General features: G+C 43.3%; 1 protein-coding gene across 3 annotated transcripts in view; it reads right to left on the reverse strand.

Annotated features, from left to right (window-relative positions):
* Positions 1 to 22,810, reverse strand: part of CDK14 (cyclin dependent kinase 14) — a 481,017-nt gene that overhangs the window by 255,336 nt on the left and 202,871 nt on the right. For all 3 annotated transcript variants that reach the window (XM_044293158.1, XM_044293157.1, XM_044293159.1), the window contains one exon: positions 17,841 to 17,903. In XM_044293158.1, the coding sequence (XP_044149093.1) occupies positions 17,841 to 17,903 (63 nt within the window). The remainder of the gene's footprint in view (positions 1 to 17,840; positions 17,904 to 22,810) is intronic.

A 22,810-nucleotide genomic window follows, 5' to 3' on the forward strand; every position in this document is an offset into this window, starting at 1 on the left:
TAATCAGGATCGGTGGTGTCCCAGAAGTCCGACCCCACCAATAATAAAGTAACGTATAATCTACCGATAAAGAACCACGTTATAAAATGGGAATACCTCTAAAATGTCAAATTTTTCATTTGGTCAACAAAGATACCCCCCAAGCAGGCAATTCCACAAACTTCATACATGGAAACCTTCCGGTTTATTTATTTTGCAGTTTTATTACTTTATTTCCCTTCTGGGGAAAAAAAAATAAAATCATCTTCTATAACGGTAAACTGATACTGGTTTCTGGGATTAGTTACAGAAAAAAGGTGCATAACGGAAGGTCCGGGCCTTAGATCATCATGGGATATCAGTCATATCCAGCAGTGTGTTCCCCTCAATGAGTCTGTACACTGCCGGATATAACAATGATGTGAAGTACAGACGTTTGACCCAATAATCTAAGATCAGGGAATAAATGAGTAAGTGACCACAACACACCTGCTCGCTTGTGGCATTCCCCATTGATCATCATTAAAGGGCATCTGTCAGCAGTTTTGTACCTATGACACTGGCTGACCTGTTCCATGTGCACTTGGCAGCTGAAGGCATCTGCGCTGGTGCCATGTTCATATGTGCCCGCATTGCTGAGAAATATGATGTATTAGTATATGCAAATGAGCCTCTAGGAGCAATGGAGGTGCTGCTTTTGCACCTAGAGGCTCTGCTTTCTGTGCAACTGCCGCGCCCTCTGCCAGCTGGGTCCTGCTGAAATTTTTGTATTCGGTCAACTGTCATCTAATCCGTGCGCCAGCTTTACAGTATGGTTTCTACATTGCAGCAGTCGTTGTGATTTCACACCAGGAACTCAATCCCCTACAGACTAAAGTATCAAGCTGCCCCCTGTCAATGGGAATCATACTACAGGCGGCCATCATTCATTCTCTGGTTGCAGTTGGGGGACAGCACTTTGGATCAGCAGCAGTTTGGGATCTTTCAGGCCCGTAATGGAAACATGTCCTCTGATAACAGTACATTATCACACTGCTAGTGGGTATGGGTATAGGTCCAGTGGCTCCAAAAATAGAAGAAAAAAAAGAACCAAAATGGTTGATGCACTGTTAAAGGGGTTGTCCCATTATGACAGCTTATGGCCTATCCACGGGATAAGTGTCTGATTGGTGGGAGTCTGACCACGGGGGCCCTGCCATTCACAAGAATGTGGGCCCACTTTACGCACGCTGCCCCTCCATTCAGCATTATGGGGCTGTCGGAGATAGCGGAGCACTTCTATACCTGGCTATAAAGTGAAGCTGAATGGAGCAACAGACACACATTCTAGTGAGGCGTACGGGCCTCTGTTCACATGATTGACGGGGGCCCCAGCAGTTGGATCCCTGTGGATAGGGTATAAAATGTCGTAATGGGACAACCCCTTTATGAATGTATTTAGGTATGAGCTAATATTTGGTATTTTGTGACGCCTGCTCAGCAGCAGGGAAGTAGATTGGTACATGACAAAAAGTTCATGTTAAAGGAATAAGGACTGCAAAAGGTACACCAAAAAGAAAGAAATCCCAGAAATTCCTCTTTTAATCTTCTCCTTTTATTCTATCTTATAGTGCAGGGGTAGGCAACCTCCAGCACTCCAGCTGTTGTGAAACTACAACTCCCAGCATGCATAATGTCTCTGCTCTTCTAAAAACTCTCAGAAATGAATGGAGCATGCTGGGAATTGTAGTTTCACAATAGCTGGAGTGCCGAAGGTTGTTGACCTCTGCTATAGTGTCTGACATTCCAATAAAAAAATGTGGAATTCTTCTTTTAGTACTCTACGAGATCAACCATTTTCTCCTCTCCTTCTGTAACACCCCACAGTTGTGTTACCACACGCCTCTACCCCTCTACTATCTCCTAAGAGCCTTTATACGGTCATCAGATATGATTTTGCTCATGTCTTCCACAAATGTGCATATAAAACCATGTTAAATGCAATTGTTCATGTAATTTGCCTGGTTACTAGTAGGTGGCAGCAACACATTGGCAGGTCCAAGCTACAGTTCAGTGTATCTGAGCTGGAATGGATTATTCCAGCTTAGCTCCCCCTCTGTGGAGAGGTGGGCTTGTACCACATCCAGCAGCATGGGTGGAGAACGGAAGTTAGAGGTCAGTGTAGCCCACCCCCTGCTAGAGGTAGGGTGGGTGTGTGCGTGTGTAGCTCCCCTGCATAAGGAAGACAGCAAGGACCTAGTCTCGGCTGAGACCTGGCCATATTCCCAGTCTGAGCGCCATCAGCTCAGCTGGATGAGAAAAGCAGAAACTACAGACAACCTCCAGAGTTCCAGGAAGAAAGCATCCCCTGAGAATCCATCTGTGAGATAAGTTCAGGAAAAGCCAATTCCTCCTCAGCTAGTCTGTACCCACACAGCAGAAGGTAACAGATAAGTGCAGAAGCTAACCCTGCCTTAGTTAGAGCTACCAAGCAGACGTTTTTTCCTGCAAGCTCCACATTTAAAGCAGAAGTATTCATTCCTGCCAATCATTGCTAAAACCTGCTGGGACCAGAGACCAAAGCTGTATACTGCTCTGATGCAAGTTATTTCAAGTAAAGAAATGTTTGAATTTCATCTAAAGGTCTGGATATCATTTATTCTGCAAAATCCCTCTATTGCTCCCACTATCACTACACTCAAATTGATTGCAAGTGAGCCAGGAGTCCGGCCGTACCCAGGTAGGAGACACTGTGACACAACTACCACCAAGCTATAGAGACTTTATAGGCCATTACACCACTCTGGCATTCCTAATCTGGGACGTGCGTTATAACACCTTGGAAGGGCCCTGGGATAGTACCCTGCGCACGCTGCGATTGGCGTCACAACAAATACAGGATATATTATCCATCTGACCCGGCCACTGTACTAGAAAAGGCGTCAGCGAACCCGTTCCTGGTCACTGCACTTCTGACAAACCTTAGATCAGATCTATGTCTGGCTGTAAGGCAACTGGCTGCAGCAGGAGCTCTCCCCCACTGCTGTTTGCCGGAAGCCACCAGGCACATCAAGGCCCATTGCCCTGTTGGTTGCCCGCCAGCTTGAAACAGAGAACAGGAGAAAATAAAAGCTGTGCTATCTGCAGGATCCCTACAGGGCTTTTTGTTATTTAGAGAAGCCTCAGAAACGTCTGTAGACTACGAAATACTTTGGGTAAGTTTTTCTTCTGGTTACTTGCATCATTACATTTTTATTTGTACACTACTTTATGGAGAAGCAGGAAAATGTAGTCCTCATTCACACATGCGGGTCCACGATGACCTCCATGACATGATGGCCAGTGGTTCATCCGTGAAGGATCAGTGTTTGGTCCTTACATTTTTGCTCTCCGCGTGTCATCCATATTCCATGTACACACCTAGGCTGAAAATGAGTTTCTAGAGCATCTCTTACCAATGGTCTGTGAAAACCACATTGATGGAATTTGTGTTGTGTCGGTGGTTTTCACAGATTCATAGACTACAATGTGTTTGAGGGATCAGTAATCACGGGAAAACCAGGGCATGCTTCCGTGGTGTCACCACCGATCCACTACCCATGGAAAACGACCGATGTGTTAAGGCTACTTTCACACTGGCGTTTTGGTTTTACATTTGTGAGATCCGTTCAGGGCTCTCACAAGCGGTCCAAAACGGATCAGTTTTGCCCTAATACACTCTGAGTGGAAAAGGATCCGCTCAGAATGCATCAGTTTGCCTCCGTTCAGTCTCCATTCCGCTCTGGAGGCTGCCTGCAGCGTTTTCCTGTCCGCAATGTGGTGCGGAGCAAGACGGATCCGTCCTGGCACACAATGTAAGTCAATGAGGACGGATCCGTTTTCTCTGACACAATAGAAAACGGATCCATTCCCCATTGATTTTCAATGGTGTTCTTGACGGATCCGTCATGGCTATAGAAGACATAATACAACCGGATCCGTTCATGATGGATGCATGCGGTTGTATTATGGTAACGGAAGCCTTTTTGCAGATCCATGACGGAGCCGCAAAAAACGCTAATGTGAAAGTAGCCTAATACGCACATACATTAAAGTCTTCGGTACATGCACTGTCCGTGGAGAAAACAGACACCACACGTCCGCAATTCACTGACACGTGAAATAGGCCTTACACCCCCGTTAGATTCTCGTGCATTTCCCACCTACTACTCCTACTTTCTTCCATAGGATTAGTTTACAACAACCGGAAGATGGAGCCTTGAGAAATGTGTTATCAGAAAATTATCTTTTTTTTTTCTAACAAGTTTTTAAGTTAAATATGTTTTTTTTAAAGATTTTTTGTTTTATTTTCCATGGCATTATCTATATGTTAAAAAAAATCCTGAAAAAGCCTTCAGTTTTCACCACTGACCAATTTCTGTTCTGTAGAAATCACTCCTCAGCAGTCATCTCATTGCCTTCACAGGTAGGATGACAATGGAAGGCTACAACTATGTATAGATAGCACAGGATCCATCATTCACAATAGGTGATATTCACAGCTTATCTACTCCCCCTCCCTGCACAATAACATTCTACTCAGGTCACAGAGCATGCCCACAACACTCTCCCTTAAAAGTCAATGATCGGTGAGTGCCCAACTCCGGGCGGGTTGCCGATGAACATCACGTCACTGGCCTAAGAGGAGGCCACAGTGCTCAAAGCAGTGCCGCAACCTCCTTAAACAGCTGATCGGCAGGGGTGCTGGGAATCGGACCACCCACTGACCAGAATTTCAGCAACAGGAGAAACAGCAGAGGGCGCTACCAGAGAGGAAATGTAAAGTCACATAAAAACCTAACAATATTTTTATGGTGTGTATATTGCCATAATGCATCATTTGAAATGTTCTATTCATACTAGGAATACTTTTCGTGGGATAAATCCTTTAACCATCGATGGGCAGTGTACAATGTCCCAATGTAGAAGTGGAAAACCATTCACAAACTCTTGAATTAGCTCTTTTGTGGGGCCCGGGGCTCCCAGCAGCGGGAGGCAGGAGCACATCTTAGGTGCTGTATTCAGCCGCAAGCCTCTTTTCATAAGCGCCGAGGGCTTAGTCTTCTCTAACGTGGTGAAGTGCTCTTGGATACAGGAAGAATTTTAAAAAGATTCCAATGCAATGCAAGCAACAAGCTCAAGGGTTGGGCAGCATTCAGGAGGTTTTCGACACATGTCATCTGCTGACATCATCGCTGGCATTCTCAAAGACTGAAGTGTGGATGACGGACAATATCTTTTATGCTTTTCTATGTCAAGGACTACTCTGCCGCATAGGAAGAGAAGAATTATTGGTATATTAAGACCCAAAAGCTTTATGTTAGCCCTCTCTGATGGTCCTCTCCTCGCAGGGGAAATGTGAGACATGTTCCATCACTTTGAAAGGAGAATAGAATGACTCAATGAGGCACAATACAGGGAGGCACAGGTCTGTAATTTGCATGGACCCTACGAGATATAAAGGGTTTGCTCAGAATTTCTGTGCTCCCCCAGTCCCCCGATTCTGGTAGCTTAATGTTACCCCTCTGTGACCATCGTCTCTTCGCAGGGGAAATGTGTGACATGCTCCATCAGTTCTACAGGAGAATACATTGGCTCAAAGAGGCACAATACAGGGGGCACAGGTGTGTAATTTGCATGGACCCTATGAGATATAAACGGGTTTGCTCAGAATCTCTGTGCTCCCCCAGTCCCCCGATTCTGGTAGCTTAAGGTTACCCCTCTGTGACCATCGTCTCTTCGCAGGGGAAATGTGTGACATGCTCCATCAGTTCTACAGGAGAATACATTGGCTCAAAGAGGCACAATACAGGGAGGCACAGGTCTGTAATTTGCATGGACCCTATGAGATATAAAGGACTTGCTCAGAATTTCTGTGCTCCGCTAGTCCCCCAGCTTCTGATAGCTTAATGTTACCCCTCTGTGACCGTCGTCTCTTTGCAGGGGAAACATGTGACATGCTCCATCAGTTCTACAGGAGAATACAATGGCGCAAAAGAGGCACAGATCTGTAATTTGGATGAATCCTATGAGATATGAAGGGTTTGCTCAGAATTCCTGTGCTCCCCTAGTCCCCAGCTTCTGATTGCTTAATGTTACCCCTCTGTGACCGTTGTCTATTCGCAGGGGAAATGTGTGACATGCTCCATCAGTTCTACAGGAGAATACAATGGCTCAAAGAGGCACAATACAGAGGGCACAGGTCTGTAATTTGCATGGACCCTACAAGATATAAAGGGTTTGCTCAGAATTTCTGTGCTCTCCCAGCTCCCTGCTTCTGGTAGCTTAATGTTACCCCTCTGTAACCATTGTCTCTTTGCAGGGGAAACACGTGACATGCTCCATCAGTTCTACAGGAGAATACTATGGCTCAATGAAGCACAATACGGGGGGCACAGGTCGGTAATCTGCACGGAGCCTAAGAGAGATAAAGAGATACCGCTTGCAAAATGTAAACGTTTGGAGTTGCTCAGAATTTCTGTGCTCTCCCAATCCCCCCGGTTTTGGTAGCTTAATGTTACCCCTCTGTGACGGTCTCCTCAAAGGGGAAACATGCAACATGCTCCATCAAATCTACAGGAGAATACAGTGGCTCAAAGAGGCACAATACAGAGGGGGCACAGGTCTGTAATTGACATGGACCATAACAGAAATAAAGGGTTACCCCTTGGAAAACATTTATATTTGCTCAGAATTTCTGTGCTCTCCCAATCCCTCCCGTTTTTTGCGGAACAGATCTGGACCAGTTCTGTACCCATTCAATTTTAATGGGTCCTGAAAAAAATGAATGAATGAATTGAAAATGAATGGGTACAGAACTGGTCCAGATCTGTTCTGCAAAAAACGGAACAGATCAGGAAAGAAACAACGGACGTGTGAATGGACCCTTAGCGCTCCATGGTAGCGCTCCCACACTGCCCACCATCAAAATCTAATAGGTGACGCAACTAAGCATTATATTTGTATTATACACAGCACAGGGCAAGAGGAAGCAGAACATGACTAAAGGGATCGGTTCAGCCTGCCCATTATAGAGAAAGTCAGTAGCTTCTTCGTGATGAACATACTCATCTTCCTTATGGTGCATATTTGCTAATAGCCCCGACTTTGCCAGGACAATCCTGGGCCGTGGGTGGGGTTAGGCAAACACTGCCCCAAAGTGGATGGTATCGGTTTTTGTAGTGGGGGCGTTCCTGGGTTGTTCAGGAGGTGGGGCCATAGTAATCCTGCCAGGGATGCTAATGAGATGACTGCTGAGGAGTGAGGTGTACAAAACAGAAATCTCCCAAACTTTACTTTTTTTAAATGTTGGGTAGTATGATGGTGCGGACACCGCTACAGTGCCCCCGTGAACAGGAACAAACCTACAAAACACACTGTTCAATTGTTCAATACTTTGTATGCTTCACAGCATGCATAGGGAGGACCCCAGGGGTGTCTTACCGTACTCCCTGTTGTCAGGCCATACTTAGACATATCTTAACCCCTGCCTGTGTACTACAACTACACAGGCCTATGGACTTTTATAGATAAAAAAATTATAATTAAAAATCCCCATATGGGATAAAATAAAAGTAAAATAAATAAAATAGTAACTTCGAAAAAAAAAAAAAAAATACAAAAACACATTTACTATGCCATGAAATAAAATGAAAACTGACAGATTAAATTTTTCTCATTTTTGACAAAAAAAATAAATATAAATTAAACACTAATGTAGATAGGTATCAAAATATAGCCCCACTAAAGTACAACTTGTCCCACAAAAAAACACAACCTCTGTCTCTCTGGAGGACCCAGGATTTACATATGTGATGGCCTTTTGTATTCGGTAGGGCACCACGTACAGCAATTCATGGTGACACTGCATAAAAAATGTGAGCACTCGCTACCAGGCTCCTCCGTAACCGATTGCTGGGGCTTCCTGGGATCAGCTTAATTTTGGGGGAGTCATCTATTAAAACATTGATTGCCTAAAGTGAATAACGACTTTAATAGGGTGGTATTGCAGATCATCCCTATCATGCAAGTGACTGAAGCTTAAATGCAGTACCAAAAACAGCCTATGGACTGATATGGTGCTGGTTTTTTTTTGTTAGTTTTTTTTAAAGGATTGTCCGAGAGTTTAATACTGATGGCCTATCTTTAGGATAGGTCATCAATATCTGATCGGTGGGTGTCCGACTCCCAGCACCCCACCGATCAACTGTTTGAAGGGACCATGGTGCTTTTCCTAGGCCAGTGACGTCACGTTCATCGGTCACATGGTACCATTTGAATGGGACTGAGCTGCAATACCAAGCACAGCTCATATCTAATAAAGGGCACTGTGCTTGGCAGGCTGCGAGCAGACCGTGGCGCTCAGCCTCTTCAAAAACAGCTGATCGTCGAGGGTGCTGAGAGTCAGATCCCCGACGATCACATACTGATGACCTATCCCAGGAATCAGCAAGCTTCAGCACTCCAGCAGCTGTGAAACTACAACTCCCAGCATGCAAACATGCCCGGCTGTTCTCACAGCTCCCATAGAAGTGAATGTAGCATTCTGGGAGTTGTAGTTAGTTTCAAAACATCTGGAGTCCCGGAGGTTGGTGATCCCTGACCTGTCCGGAGGAAGGGTCACCACCAGTATAAAACAATGTATCACTTAGGACATAGGAGGAAACAATTAGGGCCCCTTTCACACGGGTGAATGCGATGCGCGAGTTGAACGCACCGAATCCTGACCCATTCATTTCTATGGGGCTGTGCACACGAGCGGTAATTTTCACGCATCACTTGTGCGTTGCGTGAAAATCGCAGCATGCTCCTCTTTGTGCGTTTTTCAGGTAACGCAGGCCCCATAGAAATTAATAGGGCTGCGTGAAAATCGCAAGCATCTGCAAGCAAGTGCGGATGCGGTGCGATTTTCACGCACGGTTGCTAGGAGACGATCGGGATGGAGACCCGATCATTATTACTTTCCCTTATAACACGGTTATAAGGGAAAATAATAGCATTCTGAATACAGAATGCATAGTACAATAGCGCTGGAGGGGTTAAAAAAAATAATAATAATAAAACTCACCTTAATCCACTTGCTCGCGAAACCCGGCTTCTCTTCTGTCTTCTTTTTTGCTGTGTGCAGGAAAAGGACCTTTGGTGATGTCACCTCGGTCATCACATGGTCCGTCACATGATCTTTTACCATGGTGATGGATCATGTGATGGCCCATGTGATGACCGGAGTGACGTCACCACAGGTCCTTTTCCTGCACACAGCAAAAAGGAAGACAGAAGAGAAGCCGGGCTTCGCGAGCAAGTCGATTAAGGTGAGTTTAATTATTTTTTTTAAAAAATTAACCCCTCCAGCCCTATTGTACTATGCATTCTGTATTCAGAACCATGTTATAAGGGAAAATAATACAATCTACAGAACACCAATCCCAAGCCCGAACTTCTGTGAAGAAGTTCGGGTTTGGGTACCAAACATGCCGATTTTTCTCACGCGAGTGCAAAACGTATTACAATGTTTTGCACTCGCGCGGAAAAATCACGCATGTTCCCGCAATGCATTGCCGGACTTGTGATTTAAGACGGCAGCCCGCATGTGTTCGCGAGCGAACACAGCAAACTGGCCATCACTGTTGTAGACTCGATATGAAAATTACACAAAGGGATAAAAATCCAATTTTCCCGGCAGCTGCATGTCACTCATCCGAATATGATCATACAGAAGCTGGGGACAGCACATACATGACAGTGTAAACTGGGGGGAATACAAAATGAACAAATGTCAACCTGGATAATGGATTCTCTATGGCGTCTGTGACAGGCGGCCTTAATTTGGTGTAATATTACTTGGACCCGTGCACACCTGCCTGCTCTGTGGACTGTGAACGGCAAAATAGCACCTTCTTCTCAGCTCCATCAACTTCACCGTCTCCTGATGCGCACATTTATCAAACTTAATAACACTGCAGTTACTACACGGTGACAAATTCAACAAAATTTCAATATAAAATATTTAGAATGGATCAATGGAATAAAGCAGAAAACCAAAAACCAAAAAAACTAGGCCTTTCTCTAGCAATGTTACATGTGCTCATACTCTGTATACACACAAGTGCCATCATTATTTACAGATTTTATTAGTTCATAATTCAATAAAGTGCTGCAATAAAGTGTCATTATATAATTACACTCAATATCACGTAATTCATCGTCCTCTGTATATAACCTTTCATGCCGCAGATTCAAATAATTGTGCCTAGCGCTCTATGTGATTGTGCAGATCTAAAAACATAATCATCAATAACAGCGACTGCACCGCGCCAGAGGGTGAGAAATACAGAGCAATGGAGAACGTGCCCGGGCTTCACTTCAATTAGAGTGCTGCCTCCTTTTCTATTTTTATCTATCTATTATCTTTCTCTATCTATCTATCTACAATCTACTATCTATCTACTATCTATCTACAATCTACTATCTATCTACAATCTACTATCTATCTACAATCTACTATCTATCTACTGTCTACAATCTACCATTTATCTACTATCTATCTACAATCTACTATCTATCTACAATCTACCATCTACTATCTATCTACAATCTACCATCTATCTACAATCTATCAATCTACTATCTATCTACTATCTACAATCTACCATTTATCTACTATCTATCTACTATCTACTATCTATCTACTATCTATCTATCTACTATCTATCTACAATCTACTATCTATCTACAATCTACTATCTATCTACTATCTATCTACTATCTACAATCTACTATCTATCTACAATCTACTATCTACCTACAATCTACTATCTATCTACTATCTACAATCTACTATCTATCTACAATCTACTATCTATCTACTATCTACTATCTATCTACTATCTACAATCTACTATCTATCTACTATCTACAATCTACTATCTATCTACAATCTACTATCTATCTACAATCTACTATCTATCTACAATCTACTATCTATCTACAATATACTATCTACTATCTACAATCTACTATCTATAATCTACTATCTATCTACTATCTATAATCTACTATCTATAATCTACTATCTATCTACTATCTACTATCTATCTACTATCTATAATCTACTATCTATCTACTATCTATCTACAATCTACTATCTATCTACAATCTATCTACTATCTACAATCTACTATCTATCTACTATCTACTATCTATCTACTATCTATCTACTATCTATCTACTATCTACTATCTATCTACTATCTACCTACTATCTATCTACTATCTACTATCTATCTACTATCTATCTGCAATCTACTATCTATCTACTATATACTATTTAACTACTATCTATCTACAATCTACTATCTATCTACTATCTACTATCTATCTACAATCTACTATCTATCTACTATCTATCTGCAATCTATCATCTATCTACAATCTACTATCTACTATCTATCTACTATCTATCTATCTACTATCTATCTACTATCTATCTACTATCTATCTACTATCTATCTATCTACTATCTATCTACTATCTATCATCCATCTACAATCTACTATCTATCTACTATCTACTATCTATCTATCTACAATCTACTATCTATCTACAATCTACTATCTATCTACTATATACTATTTATCTACTATATACTATTTATCTACTATCTACTATCTATCTACAATCTATCTACAATCTACTATCTATCTACAATCTACTATCTACTATTTATCTACTATCTATCTAGTATCTATAATCTACTATCGACTATCTATCTACTATCTATCTCTGTCTATCTATATAAAGCAAAAATCTGGCAGCACTACGTCCAACTTAAACAAAAAAGGGTGCACGCCAGAAGGGACTAGACTATTGCCCAATACACAAAGTAGCAAAAAGGCAGCACTCCAAAATCAGTACAAAATGAAGAAAATGCTTTTATTCACTCATGTGGATACGCGACATTTCGGCTCAACACTAGAGTCTTTCTCAAGCGCTTGAGAAGCGCTTTTTACTAATTTTGGAGCGCTGCCTTTTTGCTACTTTGACTATCTATCTAATATGTATCGATCTATCCATCCCATTTTCTTTCTAATATAAATTATACTGTATATATGTCTATCTATCTATCTACAACCCCACCTTTTGGATGCAGCCCCTGTGCTAGAATACCCCTTTAAATATTAGGGCAAAAATCATATATAGATATTTTAAGTTCCAAATTGGCTCAAATAATGAAATATATAAGTTGAGGTGTATTGTACAGGTAGAAACCGGATAGTTTCTGTTTCTATTATCTATCTATCTACACTACTCACAAAAAGTTAGGGATATTTGGCTTGTGGATGAAATTTCAGGATGAGACTAAAATGCAGTCTAACCTTTACAGGTGACCTTAATGTGACCTTCTCTAAACTTCTGAATGCACATGTCCAGCTCGTCAATGTTTCAGCACTTTTTGGACAACTTGCTGTTCTCTTACAAGGAGCTTAACGGCAAAATTCACAAACAGGTGTATGATCCATGAATCGCCCAATAGATTACCTGGTTCAATTAGAATTGGTATTTAAACAGTCCTCCTCATCATGCTATTCACATTTTGACATCATGAGACCAAGACGACACCTAACAATGTATCAACAGTACCTCGCCATTGTGAGGCTTCAAGCAGGATGTTCTGAGACAGAAGTGGCCACTGAACTTAGGGTGTCACAGAGTGTCATTATCAGGTTGTAACAGAGATAGAGACACCGGAAGAGTCACCGAAAGGCAGAGAAGTGGACGTCCTTTGGCCACATCCCACACTGATGAACACTTCATTGTGAACAATGCCCTGCAGAACCGGATGATGAATGCCACACAACTCCAGGCACATTTGAAAGAGGTGAGAGGCACCGAAGTGTCACGTCAGACCATTCAAAAACGTTTACATCAGTGTGGTCTGCGTGCTGGATGACCTGGAATGGTACCTGACCACACCACCAGGCACAGGGTCATTGTCTTGCATTGGCCAGTGGGCCTCAGTGCTGTTCACTGATGAAAGTCTATTCACGCTGAGCAGAAATGATGGCCGCCAACGATGTTGGAGACGTCAAGGAGAGCGCTATGCATCAGCCACTGTTGTCACCAGACGAGCCTTTGGTGGTGGTGTTACAGTGTGAGCAGGTGTGTCTAGTCAATAGAGTACTGCCCTACACTGTGAATGGTCCAGTGACAAGCCCATACCACGTGAAGAACCTCATTAATCCACTTATTGTGCCTCTGCATGAACAACACAGGCCTGATTTAATCTCCATGGACTACAATGCGCCAGCTCATCGAGGTCTCATCATTAGAGAACGGCTGCTGGAGACCGGGGGAACCTGAAATGGAGTGGCCTGCACTTTCTCCAGACCTGAATCCCATTGAAAACCTATGGGATCAGCTAAGTCGCCGTGTAGAGGCTCGTAACTCTGTACCCAGAACCTCAATGACCTGAGGGCCGCCCTTCAAGAAGAGTGGGATGCCATGCCTCAGCAGAGAATAAGGCGACTTGTGGACAGCAGGAGACGTCGTTGTCAAGCTGTAATTGATACTCAAGGCCACACGACAAGTTTTTGAGACATTGACATTTTGTGGTGGTATACCCAGCACTGGGGTCGGCTTTTGTTTCAATAAATTGTTTGAGATGAGGAAATCACCATTGCTGCTTCTGCTTAAATGTCCTACTTTCCTTAAATAATATCACTGGAGCGGGAACTTTTTACATTTTCCATAAATTTCACTCCAAAGCCAAATATCCCTAACTTTTTGTGAGTAGTGTGTGTATATATATATATATATATTTTTTTTTTTTTTTTACAATTGTGATAAATGTCCCTCACATCAAGACAACAGCCAGCACGAACCTCTGCATGCAAAAATGTATTCAAATAATGCAATTTATCCTGACACAAGACCTTCTGAATGACAGGATAAAGCCCCCAAAGCAAATGGAAACAATTCAGATAAGTAACTCGTCGACATCTCATCTAATTTAAATAGATGGTTAGAAGAGAGAGCGCTGGACTGAATTGTATCCTACGAGACACCAGCTATTGAGACAGACAGCTTTATTAAAGGGCATGCCGGATTCACCCATTCAGTGTGAAAGAGAGACGTTGTGCCGACTGCATAATTAATACAGCCCCCTCCCCACTTTCTGGACACACGCCAGTATTGTCTCCGCTATGTTAATATCAAACCAATGCGTCCCATTCATCATCTGCTGCCACCACCGGAAAGCTTCATACAGAACTGCTAATCTTAACAATAAAAAAGGGATAAACTCAAAAAATAAAATAAAAAACGTACAGAAAAATGAATTGAGAACGAGAGGGTCAATTATAGTCTGTTAGAAAATAGAAGCGTAAAATATAATAATAATAATAATAATAATAATAATAATAATTAAGGGTAAAATGTAATATATTATTATATTAAAAGAGGTTGTCGGCCAGTAAAAAGTAATACTACGCCGATCGTCCACCGCTCCCGTCTGACGCTTCCCAAGTTCCCCACTAGGCTCTACTTCCAGGTCAATTCTTGATATGGACACGTGATGCTGCAGCCAATCACTGACCACGGAGTAACTGCTGCAGCCAATGATTGGCTCAAGGCCCCCGGCGGCTGTTCTCGGAACTGCCTGCGCCCAGTGACCGCATTGGTTTCAGACCGGCTCGCGCACAGGCACAGGTAAGGACTTACCTGTGCATCGCCGGACTTGTGATTTAAGATGGCAGCCCGCATGTGTTTGCGGGCGAACACGGCGAACTGGCCATTACTACTCCTTACAGCATCCCAAGCACAGCGCCACACATTGTATAGTGGTTGTGCTTGGTATTGCTGCCTAGACCCATGCACTTGAATCCATTCAGTCAAATCTAGCTTTTCTGGCCTGTGCTATGGATGGGATAGAGCTATTTATCTCCCTGTTGCATGCACAGATGAGGTGGATTCAGGAGCTTGCGCAGGAAGAGGAATAGTTTTTAGTAGTGTTGAGTGAATCAAAGTCAATTTGCAGCAAATTTGGCTTCATGCTAACAAACTGATTCATACTTTCATACGCGCTTCATACTTACCTCATCTGTTAGCGTGCGAAGATCTTGCACGAAATCCTGTGCACAGCGACCCGACGTGGTGATGACATCATGGGCCGTGCAAGATTTCGCTCTGGATCTTTAATCAAGTTGGCGGCGACCGACTCTTCGCAATCAAGTGGATGAGGCAAGTATGAGATTGTTTATTTATTTTTTATTTCACACTTTAATGTTAATGTCAGATGCCGCGATCAGCTATGAAGGTGGCATCTGAGGAGTACATGGACAGGGAGTGGCGCAATCATGGTAATTCGTAACAATGCAAATATTTCCACAGACGGCCCCGGCCAGAATCCTGATAAAGGAAATGTGTGCGGCGTCCCATTACTATGGTAGTGGTGCACTGCAAGAAGGTTGTAAAGCTGGGCTTTTGATGTAACATGTGCATTTCATGTATTTGTGCTGACCAAGGCGTTAAAGGCGTTGTGCCATAAACTACATTTCACTCTAAGGTTTACTTTCATCAATTACTCTAGCTCCCATTCCTCCTTGGATATATATTTTTTTCTTTCTCAAATTTACCTCGTTTGCAGTTTTCTCTTACCCCCCATGCTTGAATCCTACTCCCTGGTTTGTCATGCGTCTGCTGTCCCATCACGCCTCAGGGCAGTGAGCTGTGTCCGGACATCAGCAGAACACGTGACATTAACTACACCCTTTGTTGTTACCAATGACACTACCTACATCCTACATTACAAGGTTTCAGGGGTGCACCACCAATGAGGCCAGGTGAGGCAGCAGCAGGTAGGGGCAAGGGACGGGGCAGCCGAAGGACCATGGACTGAAGGGAAGGGGTTAGGTTAAGAAATTGTCATTGGGGTTTTGCTGTTTCAGTTTTCGCCTGAGGCAGCAGAAAGGCTAGTTGCACCCCTGCAAGGTTCCAATGCAGGACGTAACCAACAGCAACTGAATATCGAAACAGATTTGCCACAGGGCACAATGGCAGGCTAATAACGTTAAAATAAGGTAGTCTTGATCAATGGTGGTGTTTAGAGAAAAAAAGCCGCGATATCTGTATATTTACATTAGTAGCACAACCCCTTTAAATAGACTGTATCTTCATGCACCAATAGCTGCGGCTGTTGTCACCCTCTCTATATTGTGAGAAGTGGATAGACAGAATATAGAGTTAGCTCATGGAGAGGCACCATGCTATGTGTCACAGCAGCTAGTAAAGCCAGCCCTGGATTAGGTATCAGTCAGAGCAAGGCAAATTACATTTTTTTAAATTTTACATACAGAAAGGTATTCCAGAGTTAAGGAGAGGTGCGAGTAGAAGCTCTGTGGAGATAAGCTGTCTGAAAGGACCTTATTATATCTACAGCAACATTGTCCAGAAGTGTAAAGGCTACCAGCCCTGGACAAGGCTAAACAAGGCAGAATCCAAATATGCCCATCATACTACATCCCACTGAGGAAACCTGTAGTAACATTAACCGAGTATGGCAACCTGTAAAAGGGTACAGAGCATAGTCTGACGTTGGGGTCTGCCCTGTGGTTGCATCGTACATGTTGCACCTCTATTTCTGGATGGTTATGCAAAAGTCAGCTAGAGAAGTTCAGTGTGAGGAAAATTTCTATAAAGAGATATCTTGGCCTATTAACTATTTTTGCAGCCGAGTGACCTGTGAAGTCTGGAAAATTGCATCTTGTGTTAAAACTGCAGGCCCGCAAAATACGGACCCTGGCCTTTTGCTCCGCATCACGGATGCGGACCCATTCATTTTAATAGGTGCGCAATCCGGAAGGTGCGGTGCAGAACTGAGGCACCGAACCCCACGGAAGCACTACAGAGTACCTCCTCGGGTTTTATCTCCGTGCTTCGACACCGAGAAAAAGTAGTGCATGCACTACTTTTTTGCGGTGCGAAACCCTGGATGCGGTTCACAGACCTCATTCAAGTGAATGGGTCCACGTCCGCATGCTGCGGCCCTACGGTTGGTGCTTGGGCATTGCGGACAGGAATTTGCAGTCCGCAGCTAAACCTTAAGGGCACCTCAAACCACCATCAGGCAGAAGTAAACCAAGACCAGAGTGTGTCCCGAAAGGGAAAAAAAACGTGTATCTTTCCCATCACTGCATGGCCCAAGGAAGCCTCAGACTGAGTACTAATCACAACCACCATTCTTGCTACTATCACTCCTATCCTCTCCTCGGCTTGCGGCGAGTGATGTCGGCAGAAGCTGGATTTTCAGAAGAGAAGTGTTGCGTGACTGGGATCAGGAGAGGCCGATCCAAGCAATATCAGAATAGTAAGTATATTACAAATATTCTCCGATAGGTGAGTGAAGTGTAATAAAAGTGGCTTTGCAGGACACATACGGTGCCATTTTAATACTGCATAAAAGATATGATGCCCCTGTCTGTCGGGTGACTGGCAGGATGTTTAGATGGGGCAACAACTGGGTGAAGGAATGTCCATACAAATATTCATTCTCCACCATCACGTTAAAGGCCTCTAAGAAGGACAGATGGATCCGTAGGCCATTTCATCCCTCCTTTGTGAATTATGGTCAACAAAGGCACGCTATCGGGGGACGGTTTTTCACAAGCTCCATAAGAAGTGGGGGCTACATCTACAGTATACAGTATATAACCATGAGTGAGATCTGACCCATCCTGATCGCCTTGATGGCATCATTCTTTAAATGTGACTCTCTACAACAACAGTCCCACCCCCTGACCACATATGGAGCCCACTACTAATCTGCATTGTGTAGGATAAGGCACTTACCTTCACATTGTCAGGATTCAGACCCCCGGGGTATTTGTCCATGTACTGACACAGATCGGTATGCTGAAACACAGAGACAGAGACCAGAATTACCTTCTCAGAAAATCATGTGGGAAGACCAACATACAGATTCACAGAGCAAACAACCAATGTGCTACCATTAAATAATAGACTGTATAAATAATGTAGCCGGCGCAGACAGGGAACTTATAGTTGTCCTGGAAAAAAAACTAAAAGGGACCCTATGTTGTAGGTGGATCTCAAGTGACAGAAGGTGGGGCAACTGTCACGATCAGTGGGGGGACTCCACACTGAACACAGGAGGGAATGGGAACAGTAACTGGGCCTGGAAACTAGGGAAGAAACAGGTCACCTCCTAGACAACCCTAATCCGGACCCTGACTACCTATCAATATGAATAGACCTTGAAGGTAGGAATATTCATATGCAGGATACCTAGGCCCTGATTTCCCTATAAGGCCCTGGAATAAGTTTAGGACCAGAGACAACCCATTCCTCCCCAGATGGACGAATGGAAGTCTCTGTCTCAAACAAACGAGACACTTAAATTCTGTAGAGAAGAGATGGAAGAACAGGAACACCAGAGATGATCTCACACCAGTTCAGCCGAACCCAAATTAAGCGATCTACCGAATAGTCAGAAGGGTGGGGTGAGACTATAAAGGGTAGAAGTGATGACCACTGAGCAACAGCTGAGAAAGGGGAAGTGGTCATTAACCCTATCAACACTGAATAAAGAGATATCAAGGAGGCTGTTAGATTTCTCCACGCTCAGCCAGTCTCTCTGATCTCCTGACACCAGTCACCTGAGGGAGCGTGACAGCAACACAAGTAGGCAGTAACAACAGAAGTAGGCGGGGCCAGCAATACTGTAGTGCAGAACATAATACCGCCCCAGCAGAACCAAATACCACAGTGCAGCACAAAATACTGCCGTTCGTGCCACAGTATGAAAAAGTCTACCAAAGGAAGTAGTTGTCATCAATATACCCCATTAGGCCCTAAAAAAGGGGTCGTCTTTATGATATACAAAACATAATAAATGTTTTCTTAAAGGGCATTTCAAGGATCAGAAAAACATGGCTTCTTTCTTCCAGCAACGGCCCCACACTTGTCCACCGGTTGTAAGTGATATTACAGCGCAGTCCCAGTGAAGTGATCGAGGCTGAGCTGCAATACCACACATACAAACTGTGGATGGAGATGGCTGTGTTTCTGGAAGAAAGCAGCCAAGTTTTTCTAATCCTGTGCAACCCCTTTAAAGGCATTACATTGCATTTTACTCATTTTGGGCTAAAAATAATTTTTTCAATTGTTCTTTATTGAAAAAGGTTCATCCATTTCTGAGATACAGGGTTTAAAAAATCAGTCTATCACTTTTTCTGTTTTCTTTGAATCCTGTTATCTGATGGCTCATGTTTATGAGGTCAGGACAGGGTGGGACTGACCAGAGTACCAGAGGATCCTGTGGTGAGCCTCGTGTATGAAGCCATAATGGGCCCAAAAGGTCCATGAGAAAAACTGTATTTAGAGCTGCCTTTTGAACTAATCCCTGTCTACTAGGGTCTCTGTCTTAGGTTTGGGCTCTGAGAGTAATTTCCTCAGGTGAGCCCAAGGAACTCCAGTACGACGCTGGTTCTGAAGATCAGAGATAACTGCTACACATGAGATGTCAGTTGACAGGATTCTAAGAAAACATGACAGATTGCAAACAGACTGATTTTTAACTACAGTATCTCAGCAATGGCGGAACATTTTTTAATGAAGACCAAATGAAAAAGTGATTTTTAGCCCCAAATAAGTAGAATGCAATCATTAAAATGCCCCCAAAGGTGTCCATAGCCTTTAAATTTAGCTGGTAAACATTACTACCTTTTTAGAGCGTAAACATCACAAGTCCTGCTTGAGCTTTTTTGAGTATTTACCTTTTTTTTTTTCACATATCTGAAAAACAATTTCTCTCTAAAAACCAAACTGTGCAATCTTCGCTTTGATATCAGTAATTCCATCTCTGCTAAATGGATGCCTCCTACAAGGAGTAATTTAATAGAAATTCATGACACGGTTTTCTGCCGATACCTCACTCATATACTTATCTCCAGTGCCCGAAGCAGAATTTCAGTGCAAGCAGAATGCATAGACCCTAATATAGGAGGGAAATGTCCTCTTCTGGACGGAGAATCAGACTGCAGTGAGTACAGGTGCAGAACCCTGCCCTGGTGCTACAGACACATGTAGCAGACCTGAGTTAGTGAATGCAGCAGAGCTGAAAGTGTCATCTGCTGTGATGCAGACTGTACAACCAATCGTAACCTAAAGGAGGACTTAAAGGGGTTGTCCAGAATTAGGGGAACATGGAGGCTCTTTTCCATGAACACCACCACACCTGTCCATGGATGGTGTCTGGTTTTGCAAGGCACCTTCATTGAAATGAAAGGGGCTGAGCTGCAATACTACACAATACTAAACTAGTGATACAGCCATAGACTAGTGATACAGCCATATACTAGTGATTCAGCCATAGACTAGCGATACAGCCATATACTAGCGATACAGCCATATACTAGTGATACAGCCATATACTAGTGATTCAGCCATAGACTAGCGATACAGCCATATACTAGCGATACAGCCATATACTAGTGATACAGCCATAGACTAGCGATACAGCCATACACTAGCGATACAGCCATATACTAGCGATACAGCCATATACTAGCGATACAGCCATATACCAGTGATACAGCCATATACCAGTGATACAGCCATATACCAGTGATACAGCCATATACCAGTGATACAGCCATATACCAGTGATACAGCCATAGACTAGCGATACAGCCATATACTAGCGATACAGCCATATACTAGCGATACAGTGATTGGAATCATATACTAGTCATAGCGCCATATACCAGTGATACAGTGTCATATACTAGTGATACAGCCATATACTAGTGATACAGTGATTGGAATCATATACTAGTCATAGCGCCATATACCAGTGATACAGTGTCATATACTAGTGATATAGCTTTATACTAGTGATACAGCCATACACTAGTGATACAGCCATATACTAGCGATACAGCCATATACTAGTGATTGGAATCATATACTAGTCATAGCACCATATACCAGTGATACAGTGTCATATACTAGTGATACAGTCATATACTAGTGATACAGTGTCATATACTAGTGATACAGTGTCATATACTAGTGATACAGCCATATACTAGTGATACAGCCATATACTAGTGATACAGTGTCATATACTAGTGATACAGCCATATACTAGTGATACAGCCATATACTAGTGATACAACCATATACTAGTGATACAGCCATATACTAGTGGTAGGGGCTGTATACTAGGAATATTAACCATATACTAGAGATAGAGCTTATACTAGTTGTAGGGGCTAGTAATATTAACCATATACTAGTGATATTAGCCATATAAACTTCTAGTAATACAAGTCATATAATAGTCATAAAGTGAGCAGGTATCAGACAACCCAGAATGGAGAAATAGTGAGGCAATGGGCCGCAGACCCCTGAGTGCACACACCGACCGCAGGCTCCTCTGTGGATTTCTTGGCCCGTTTTTCCCCTTTAACCCTTTCAAGACCAGGCGATTTTCCTATACGGTAAAACTGATTACAGTAAAAACTCATTCTCCAGGTCGGTACGAATCTGGCAATACCACATATCTATATTATTTTAACGTATTTTTACATTCACTTCAATGGGACAACTCATTCCAATACATTTGAATGGGACGGCTTCTTGTAATTACACTGCTCACCGCTGCGACGCCGACCGCGAGCAGGTAAAGAATGAAGGGAAGGCTGCACTTGCATGCGGCACGTCTTCTCTTCAACCAGCTGATCGCCGTGGGTGCAGGGTGTGTTGGACCACCACCAATCGGATATTGATTACCTATCCTGAGGATAGGTCATCATTATTAAAATCCCGGAAAACCCCTTTAATGTTTCCATTCACTGCAGTTTTGGACTCCCGGACTGTGCAGAATAAATAATCAAACCATTATCCTAAGTTCAGAATCTGCAGCGATGACAACTATTCACCGAGCTCCAAGAATGTCAGGTGAAGCAGATGTGCACACAAAGCCTGGTATTCATGTACAGCAAAGGTATCCTCAGTGGAGCTCCGCATCCAGACGAGCACTGAGGTGGAGGAGCGCTGCTTCCATGAATGCAGGCGCCAGGATTGTTGTATCTTGTAGACAAAAAAAAACGGGACAGAACAAGTCCTCCGGAGAGGGAGAGAGAGACGTTCTTCGTAACTACTCTCCACTGTGGCCAAGAGATGAGGATCCTCCTGACCACAGGACTCTCTAAAAGGGTCTAAGAAAACAGTTTCATAAACAGGGCACCCCTTTAATACTGCAGTATGAGATCTGGCAATGGTATGGCAGCACCGCACCAATCCATAGTCCTGAGACACCAGTCTATCTCAAACATTCAGCTTCAAGAAGAACTGATAGGGCAGATATTTTTAAAACATAAATTTAGATGAAAAATCTTTTGAAGGGGTATTCTAGCCAAAGATACGCATGTATAAGAAGCAGACGAGCATGCCCACTCTGCTGTCCGTCTCTGTACCCCCCAGCAGCATGCCCACTCTGCTGTCCGTCTCTGTACCCCCCAGCAGCATGCCCCTGCCAATTTTTCAGGACTGCCCTAAGAGTCAGTTGTCCATAAAGGTGGAGCTCCCAGAAAATTGGATAGAATTTCCATTTCAGGGGCGTTCCTTGGCAAATAGGGAGTAGACTTTAAAATGTTCCTCAATTTGGGATTCAAATAACGGAATATAATGGAGACAGCTAAGCACAACTCCCTCATTATCCCTTTCTTTTAGAGGCCATTACCAGCAAACCAGATCTTAGGAGACCCCAGTCCACCGGTGAACCCCACAGATGA

The sequence above is a fragment of the Bufo gargarizans genome, chromosome 5 (genome assembly GCF_014858855.1).
Source record: "Bufo gargarizans isolate SCDJY-AF-19 chromosome 5, ASM1485885v1, whole genome shotgun sequence".
Classification (NCBI taxonomy): Eukaryota; Metazoa; Chordata; class Amphibia; order Anura; family Bufonidae; genus Bufo; species Bufo gargarizans.